The 10586-nt window shown below is 35.9% G+C and overlaps 1 protein-coding gene across 1 annotated transcript in view; it reads left to right on the top strand.

Annotated features, from left to right (window-relative positions):
- Positions 1–6383: 6383 nt before the first annotated feature.
- Positions 6384–10586, top strand: part of lama1 (laminin, alpha 1) — a 56413-nt gene continuing 52210 nt past the window's right edge. The window contains exons 1-2 of the mRNA XM_062415008.1: positions 6384–6437; positions 6910–6916. Of these exons, the coding sequence (XP_062270992.1) occupies positions 6384–6437; positions 6910–6916 (61 nt within the window). The remainder of the gene's footprint in view (positions 6438–6909; positions 6917–10586) is intronic.

The raw sequence follows: 10586 nt of genomic DNA, 5'->3' as shown, positions 1-10586 counted from the left end.
ACCTAGCTATAGAATATCTAACCTAGCTATAGAATATCTAACCTAGCTATAGAATATCTAACCTAGCTATAGAATATCTAACCTAGCTATAGAATATCTAACCTAGCTATAGAATATCTAACCTAGCTATAGAATATCTAACCTAGCTATAGAATATCTAACCTAGCTATAGAATATCTAACCTAGCTATAGAATATCTAACCTAGCTATAGAATATCTAACCTAGCTATAGAATATCTAACCTAGCTATAGAATATCTAACCTAGCTATAGAATATCTAACCTAGCTATAGAATATCTAACCTAGCTATAGAATATCTAACCTAGCTATAGAATATCTAACCTAGCTATAGAATATCTAACCTAGCTATAGAATATCTAACCTAGCTATAGAATATCTAACCTAGCTATAGAATATCTAACCTAGCTATAGAATATCTAACCTAGCTGATAGAATATCTAACCTAGCTGATAGAATATCTAACCTAGCTATAGAATATCTAACCTAGCTATAGAATATCTAACCTAGCTATAGAATATCTAACCTAGCTATAGAATATCTAACCTAGCTATAGAATATCTAACCTAGCTATAGAATATCTAACCTAGCTATAGAATATCTAACCTAGCTATAGAATATCTAACCTAGCTATAGAATATCTAACCTAGCTATAGAATATCTAACCTAGCTATAGAATATCTAACCTAGCTATAGAATATCTAACCTAGCTATAGAATATCTAACCTAGCTATAGAATATCTAACCTAGCTATAGAATATCTAACCTAGCTATAGAATATCTAACCTAGCTATAGAATATCTAACCTAGCTATAGAATATCTAACCTAGCTATAGAATATCTAACCTAGCTATAGAATATCTAACCTAGCTATAGAATATCTAACCTAGCTATAGAATATCTAACCTAGCTATAGAATATCTAACCTAGCTATAGAATATCTAACCTAGCTATAGAATATCTAACCTAGCTATAGAATATCTAACCTAGCTATAGAATATCTAACCTAGCTATAGAATATCTAACCTAGCTATAGAATATCTAACCTAGCTATAGAATATCTAACCTAGCTATAGAATATCTAACCTAGCTATAGAATATCTAACCTAGCTATAGAATATCTAACCTAGCTATAGAATATCTAACCTAGCTATAGAATATCTAACCTAGCTATAGAATATCTAACCTAGCTATAGAATATCTAACCTAGCTATAGAATATCTAACCTAGCTATAGAATATCTAACCTAGCTATAGAATATCTAACCTAGCTATAGAATATCTAACCTAGCTATAGAATATCTAACCTAGCTATAGAATATCTAACCTAGCTATAGAATATCTAACCTAGCTATAGAATATCTAACCTAGCTATAGAATATCTAACCTAGCTATAGAATATCTAACCTAGCTATAGAATATCTAACCTAGCTATAGAATATCTAACCTAGCTATAGAATATCTAACCTAGCTATAGAATATCTAACCTAGCTATAGAATATCTAACCTAGCTATAGAATATCTAACCTAGCTATAGAATATCTAACCTAGCTATAGAATATCTAACCTAGCTATAGAATATCTAACCTAGCTATAGAATATCTAACCTAGCTATAGAATATCTAACCTAGCTATAGAATATCTAACCTAGCTATAGAATATCTAACCTAGCTATAGAATATCTAACCTAGCTATAGAATATCTAACCTAGCTATAGAATATCTAACCTAGCTATAGAATATCTAACCTAGCTATAGAATATCTAACCTAGCTATAGAATATCTAACCTAGCTATAGAATATCTAACCTAGCTATAGAATATCTAACCTAGCTATAGAATATCTAACCTAGCTATAGAATATCTAACCTAGCTATAGAATATCTAACCTAGCTATAGAATATCTAACCTAGCTATAGAATATCTAACCTAGCTGATAGAATATCTAACCTAGCTATAGAATATCTAACCTAGCTATAGAATATCTAACCTAGCTATAGAATATCTAACCTAGCTATAGAATATCTAACCTAGCTATAGAATATCTAACCTAGCTATAGAATATCTAACCTAGCTATAGAATATCTAACCTAGCTATAGAATATCTAACCTAGCTATAGAATATCTAACCTAGCTATAGAATATCTAACCTAGCTATAGAATATCTAACCTAGCTATAGAATATCTAACCTAGCTATAGAATATCTAACCTAGCTATAGAATATCTAACCTAGCTATAGAATATCTAACCTAGCTATAGAATATCTAACCTAGCTATAGAATATCTAACCTAGCTATAGAATATCTAACCTAGCTATAGAATATCTAACCTAGCTATAGAATATCTAACCTAGCTATAGAATATCTAACCTAGCTATAGAATATCTAACCTAGCTATAGAATATCTAACCTAGCTATAGAATATCTAACCTAGCTATAGAATATCTAACCTAGCTATAGAATATCTAACCTAGCTGATAGAATATCTAACCTAGCTATAGAATATCTAACCTAGCTATAGAATATCTAACCTAGCTATAGAATATCTAACCTAGCTATAGAATATCTAACCTAGCTATAGAATATCTAACCTAGCTATAGAATATCTAACCTAGCTATAGAATATCTAACCTAGCTATAGAATATCTAACCTAGCTATAGAATATCTAACCTAGCTATAGAATATCTAACCTAGCTATAGAATATCTAACCTAGCTATAGAATATCTAACCTAGCTATAGAATATCTAACCTAGCTATAGAATATCTAACCTAGCTATAGAATATCTAACCTAGCTATAGAATATCTAACCTAGCTATAGAATATCTAACCTAGCTATAGAATATCTAACCTAGCTATAGAATATCTAACCTAGCTATAGAATATCTAACCTAGCTATAGAATATCTAACCTAGCTATAGAATATCTAACCTAGCTATAGAATATCTAACCTAGCTATAGAATATCTAACCTAGCTATAGAATATCTAACCTAGCTATAGAATATCTAACCTAGCTATAGAATATCTAACCTAGCTATAGAATATCTAACCTAGCTATAGAATATCTAACCTAGCTGATAGAATATCTAACCTAGCTATAGAATATCTAACCTAGCTATAGAATATCTAACCTAGCTATAGAATATCTAACCTAGCTATAGAATATCTAACCTAGCTATAGAATATCTAACCTAGCTATAGAATATCTAACCTAGCTATAGAATATCTAACCTAGCTGATAGAATATCTAACCTAGCTATAGAATATCTAACCTAGCTATAGAATATCTAACCTAGCTATAGAATATCTAACCTAGCTATAGAATATCTAACCTAGCTATAGAATATCTAACCTAGCTATAGAATATCTAACCTAGCTATAGAATATCTAACCTAGCTGATAGAATATCTAACCTAGCTATAGAATATCTAACCTAGCTATAGAATATCTAACCTAGCTATAGAATATCTAACCTAGCTATAGAATATCTAACCTAGCTATAGAATATCTAACCTAGCTATAGAATATCTAACCTAGCTATAGAATATCTAACCTAGCTATAGAATATCTAACCTAGCTATAGAATATCTAACCTAGCTGATAGAATATCTAACCTAGCTATAGAATATCTAACCTAGCTATAGAATATCTAACCTAGCTATAGAATATCTAACCTAGCTATAGAATATCTAACCTAGCTGATAGAATATCTAACCTAGCTATAGAATATCTAACCTAGCTATAGAATATCTAACCCAGCTATAGAATATCTAACCTAGCTATAGAATATCTAACCTAGCTATAGAATATCTAACCTAGCTATAGAATATCTAACCTAGCTATAGAATATCTAACCTAGCTGATAGAATATCTAACCCAGCTATAGAATATCTAACCTAGCTATAGAATATCTAACCTAGCTATAGAATATCTAACCTAGCTATAGAATATCTAACCTAGCTATAGAATATCTAACCTAGCTGATAGAATATCTAACCCAGCTATAGAATATCTAACCTAGCTATAGAATATCTAACCTAGCTATAGAATATCTAACCTAGCTATAGAATATCTAACCTAGCTATAGAATATCTAACCCAGCTATAGAATATCTAACCTAGCTATAGAATATCTAACCTAGCTATAGAATATCTAACCTAGCTGATAGAATATCTAACCCAGCTGATAGAATATCTAACCTAGCTATAGAATATCTAACCTAGCTATAGAATATCTAACCTAGCTATAGAATATCTAACCTAGCTATAGAATATCTAACCTAGCTATAGAATATCTAACCTAGCTATAGAATATCTAACCTAGCTATAGAATATCTAACCTAGCTATAGAATATCTAACCTAGCTATAGAATATCTAACCTAACTATAGAATATCTAACCTAGCTATAGAATATCTAACCTAGCTATAGAATATCTAACCTAGCTATAGAATATCTAACCTAGCTATAGAATATCTAACCTAGCTGATAGAATATCTAACCTAGCTATAGAATATCTAACCTAGCTATAGAATATCTAACCTAGCTATAGAATATCTAACCTAGCTATAGAATATCTAACCTAGCTATAGAATATCTAACCTAGCTGATAGAATATCTAACCTAGCTATAGAATATCTAACCTAGCTGATAGAATATCTAACCTAGCTGATAGAATATCTAACCTAGCTATAGAATATCTAACCTAGCTATAGAATATCTAACCCAGCTATAGAATATCTAACCTAGCTATAGAATATCTAACCTAGCTGATAGAATATCTAACCTAGCTATAGAATATCTAACCTAGCTGATAGAATATCTAACCTAGCTATAGAATATCTAACCTAGCTATAGAATATCTAACCTAGCTATAGAATATCTAACCTAGCTATAGAATATCTAACCTAGCTATAGAATATCTAACCTAGCTATAGAATATCTAACCTAGCTATAGAATATCTAACCTAGCTGATAGAATATCTAACCTAGCTATAGAATATCTAACCTAGCTATAGAATATCTAACCTAGCTATAGAATATCTAACCTTAATTCTAAAATCAACAGTAAAAAACAGAAGAAATGAAGAGAAATAAGAGTGAATCCTGGTTCCTGCCCCCCCCTCCCCCTCCCCCTCCCCCCCCCCTCCCCCCTCCCCCCCCCTCCCTCCCCCCCCCTCCCCCCTCCCCCTCCCCTCCCCCCTCCCCCCCCCCCCCCCCCCCCCACACAGATGGTTCAGTCCTCCCAAACGACTCAGACAATAGTTTGAGCTGAATGAGCCGACACACTTAAAGGAGTAGGTCGCTGTTCTTACATGACTGAACTCACATTCAATCACTTAGCTGTTATTATTACATCCTCACAGCTTATATTTTAATATATTCATACTGTTCATCCTTTATACATTAAGGTTAAGGTTTGGTTAATGAGAAAGAGATTTACCTTTTCTGCTCTACAGTTTACGGTTTCTATAGTTTCACATCAGCTTTGATTCATTATCTCATTTTAACTCTTTCTCCCTGTTTGATAGCAGAGCTGTATATAGATATATATATATATATAATATATATATATATATGTATATAGATATATATATGTTGTGTATATATCTATATATATATATATATATATATATATATATATATACACATATATAACCTTTAACTTAAATCAACAGGTTGTTTAGTGATTTATTCACCAACTGATTCAGTTTCTTTGAAAACAAGTTTGTTTTTAGTATTTATTGTTTTCACTTCAACCTCATGATGAACTTTATTAAACTTTAAACTTTATTAAAATAAAATAAAAGCAATACATCATCTTTTGATTTTTAAGCTAATTGTAATGTTTTATGACTGCTACATAAAAAGAGTCTGTGCTCAAAGCCCTCCCCCATCTCCAGAGCAGATGGTACAGCCGCCCCGCCACCCCCCCCCCTCGCCCCCCCCTCCTTTTATTGAAGTGAATGAATGGGGAGAGAGAGGTAGAGTCACAGTGGCATGCCAGCAGAGCTCTACAGCAACACATTCCTCTGCAGCTCATTTATTCTGCCTCAACTCCACGCTAACTCTGAGAATAACACCCAGTATAACTCAGTTAGACCCAGTCTGACTCCAGTTAGACCCAGTCTGACTCCAGTTAGACCCAGTCTGACTCCAGTTAGACCCAGTCTGACTCCAGTTAGACCCAGTCTGACTCCAGTTAGACCCAGTCTGACTCCAGTTAGACCCAGTCTGACTCCAGTTAGACCCAGTCCTGACTCCAGTTAGACCCAGTCTGACTCCAGTTAGACCCAGTCTGACTCAGTTAGACCCAGTCTGACTCCAGTTAGACCCAGTCTGACTCCAGTTGAACTGCTGCTTTCAGAGATGAAGCTGCTGCTGCTGTTGCTGCTGTTGGGGGAGCTGCAGGCCAGCAGAGAGGTGAGACACTTTCTGTTAACTTCTACTGAGACCTCATTTTAACCATTAAACACATTTGTAGAGGGTTAGGGTTAAAGTTAGGGTTATATGTGGTATAGGTTAGGGTTATATGTGGTATAGGTTAGGGTTATATGTGGTATAGGTTAGGGTTATATGTGGTATAGGTTAGGGTTATATGTGGTATAGGTTAGGGTTATATGTGGTATAGGTTAGGGTTATATGTGGTATAGGTTAGGGTTATGTGTGGTATAGGTTAGGGTTATATGTGGTATAGGTTAGGGTTATATGTGGTATAGGTTAGGGTTATGTGTGGTATAGGTTAGGGTTATGTGTGGTATAGGTTAGGGTTATATGTGGTATAGGTTAGGGTTATGTGTGGTATAGGTTAGGGTTATATGTGGTATAGGTTAGGGTTATGTGTGGTATAGGTTAGGGTTATGTGTGGTATAGGTTAGGGTTATATGTGGTATAGGTTAGGGGTTATATGTGGTATAGGTTAGGGTTATATGTGGTATAGGTTAGGGTTATGTGTGGTATAGGTTAGGGTTATGTGTGGTATAGGTTAGGGTTATGTGTGGTATAGGTTAGGGTTATGTGTGGTATAGGTTAGGGTTATGTGTGGTATAGGTTAGGGTTATATGTGGTATAGGTTAGGGTTATATGTGGTATAGGTTAGGGTTATATGTGGTATAGGTTAGGGTTATGTGTGGTATAGGTTAGGGTTATGTGTGGTATAGGTTAGGGTTATGTGTGGTATAGGTTAGGGTTATGTGTGGTATAGGTTAGGGTTATGTGTGGTATAGGTTAGGGTTATATGTGGTATAGGTTAGGGTTATATGTGGTATAGGTTAGGGTTATGTGTGGTATAGGTTAGGGTTATGTGTGGTATAGGTTAGGGTTATATGTGGTATAGGTTAGGGTTATGTGTGGTATAGGTTAGGGTTATGTGTGGTATAGGTTAGGGTTATGTGTGGTATAGGTTAGGGTTATGTGTGGTATAGGTTAGGGTTATGTGTGGTATAGGTTAGGGTTATATGTGGTATAGGTTAGGGTTATGTGTGGTATAGGTTAGGGGTTATGTGTGGTATAGGTTAGGGTTATATGTGGTATAGGTTAGGGTTATATGTGTGGTATAGGTTAGGGTTATATGTGGTATAGGTTAGGGTTATGTGTGGTATAGGTTAGGGTTATATGTGGTATAGGTTAGGGTTATATGTGGTATAGGTTAGGGTTATATGTGGTATAGGTTAGGGTTATGTGTGGTATAGGTTAGGGTTATATGTGGTATAGGTTAGGGTTATATGTGGTATAGGTTAGGGTTATGTGTGGTATAGGTTAGGGTTATGTGTGGTATAGGGTTAGGGTTATGTGTGGTATAGGTTAGGGTTATATGTGGTATAGGTTAGGGTATATGTGGTATAGGTTAGGGTTATGTGTGGTATAGGTTAGGGTTATGTGTGGTATAGGTTAGGGGTTATATGTGGTCATAGGTTAGGGTTAGGGTTATATGTGTGGTATAGGTTAGGGTTATGTGTGGTATAGGTTAGGGTTAGGGTTATATGTGTGGTATAGGTTAGGGTTATGTGTGGTATAGGTTAGGGTTATGTGTGGTATAGGTTAGGGTTATATGTGGTATAGGTTAGGGTTATATGTGGTATAGGTTAGGGTTATGTGTGGTATAGGTTAGGGTTATGTGTGGTATAGGTTAGGGTTATGTGTGGTATAGGGTTAGGGGTTATGTGTGGTATAGGTTAGGGTTATGTGTGGTATAGGTTAGGGTTATATGTGGTATAGGTTAGGGTTATATGTGGTATAGGTTAGGGTTATGTGTGGTATAGGTTAGGGTTATATGTGGTATAGGTTAGGGTTATGTGTGGTATAGGTTAGGGTTATGTGTGGTATAGGTTAGGGTTATGTGTGGTATAGGTTAGGGTTATGTGTGGTATAGGTTAGGGTTAGGGTTATATGTGGTATAGGTTAGGGTTATGTGTGGTATAGGTTAGGGTTATGTGTGGTATAGGTTAGGGTTATATGTGGTATAGGTTAGGGTTATATGTGGTATAGGTTAGGGTTATATGTGGTATAGGTTAGGGTTATATGTGGTATAGGTTAGGGTTATGTGTGGTATAGGTTAGGGTTATATGTGGTATAGGTTAGGGTTATGTGTGGTATAGGTTAGGGTTATATGTGGTATAGGTTAGGGTTATATGTGGTATAGGTTAGGGTTAGGGTTATGTGTGGTATAGGTTAGGGTTATGTGTGGTATAGGTTAGGGTTATATGTGGTATAGGTTAGGGTTATATGTGGTATAGGTTAGGGTTAGGGTTATGTGTGGTATAGGTTAGGGTTATATGTGGTATAGGTTAGGGTTATATGTGGTATAGGTTAGGGTTAAGTGTGTGGTATAGGTTAGGGTTATGTGTGGTATAGGTTAGGGTTATGTGTGTGGTATAGGTTAGGGTTATGTGTGGTCTAGGTTAGGGTTATATGTGGTATAGGTTAGGGTTATGTGTGGTATAGGTTAGGGTTATGTGTGGTATAGGTTAGGGTTATATGTGGTATAGGTTAGGGTTATGTGTGGTATAGGTTAGGGTTATGTGTGGTATAGGTTAGGGTTATGTGTGGTATAGGTTAGGGTTATATGTGGTATAGGTTAGGGTTATGTGTGGTATAGGTTAGGGTTATGTGTGGTATAGGTTAGGGTTATATGTGGTATAGGTTAGGGTTATGTGTGGTATAGGTTAGGGTTATGTGTGGTATAGGTTAGGGTTATGTGTGGTATAGGTTAGGGTTATGTGTGGTATAGGTTAGGGTTATATGTGGTATAGGTTAGGGTTATGTGTGGTATAGGTTAGGGTTAAGTGTGGTATAGGTTAGGGTTATGTGTGGTATAGGTTAGGGTTATGTGTGGTATAGGTTAGGGTTATGTGTGGTATAGGTTAGGGTTATATGTGGTATAGGTTAGGGTTATGTGTGGTATAGGTTAGGGTTATGTGTGGTATAGGTTAGGGTTATGTGTGGTATAGGTTAGGGTTATATGTGGTATAGGTTAGGGTTATGTGTGGTATAGGTTAGGGTTATGTGTGGTCTTTCTATCCGTCACTAATGTAAATTATTCTGAAATCCAACAATGAATGAATTTGCTGATAGTGATTAAATATATATATATAAATCTGTTTATTTCTATAGTTTATGATGAGTTCTTTATACAAACTATAAATATCTCATCTGATGGTAATTCCTCTAAATGTTTGAGTTATTGATCATGGGTTAGGGTTCATTCTAACTTACAGGAATGATTTGAAATTGTGAAGAAATTTAATGGAATCGATTGAATTACAGGCAGGATCAGTGATCTGTGTGTGTGTGTGTGTGTGTGTGTGTGTGTGTGTGTGTGTGTGTGTGTGTGTGTGTGTGTGTGTGTGTGAGTGTGTGTGTGTGTGTGTGTGTGTGTGTGTGTTTGTATTGATTAACATATTGATGAGGTTCGTCAGACAGACGGTGCCCTGCTGAGAAGCAACCAGTCTGTACATGTGTGATAATTAGTGTTAACAATCACAACCTGGCCCTCCAAAATACCCCCCCCCCCCCACACACACACACACACACACACACACACACACACACACACACACACACACACTCCTCCCCCATCGGGCTCCAGACTCATCACTGCATCTGTATGGGGGAGGAGTGTCTATGTAGTGGGGGAGGGGTCAGAGGTCAATCTGAACATCAACAAGCTGACTTTACACATTCCAACACACACACACACACACACACACACACACACACACACACACACACACACACACACACACACACACACACACACACACACACACACACACACTCTCTCTCTCTTTCATGGGTGTTTAAAAAAAATGAATAATAAATGTAATAATTTTGATGAGAATCGAGTTGTCATGGCAACCTCATGTCGTGTGTTAGAAGTTTAAACTACATGACTGAGGGTTAACCCTAACCCAGCGGACTGAGGGTTAACCCTAACCCAGCGGACTGAGGGTTAACCCTAACCCAGCGGACTGAGGGTTAACCCTAACCCAGCGGACTGAGGGTTAACCCTAACCCAGCGGACTGAGGGTTAACCCTAACCCAGCGGACTGAGGGTTAACCCTAACCCAGCTG

Source organism: Scomber scombrus, unplaced genomic scaffold, assembly GCF_963691925.1.
Source record: "Scomber scombrus unplaced genomic scaffold, fScoSco1.1 SCAFFOLD_101, whole genome shotgun sequence".
Taxonomy (NCBI): Eukaryota; Metazoa; Chordata; class Actinopteri; order Scombriformes; family Scombridae; genus Scomber; species Scomber scombrus.
This window is presented reverse-complemented; position numbering and strand designations above follow the sequence as displayed.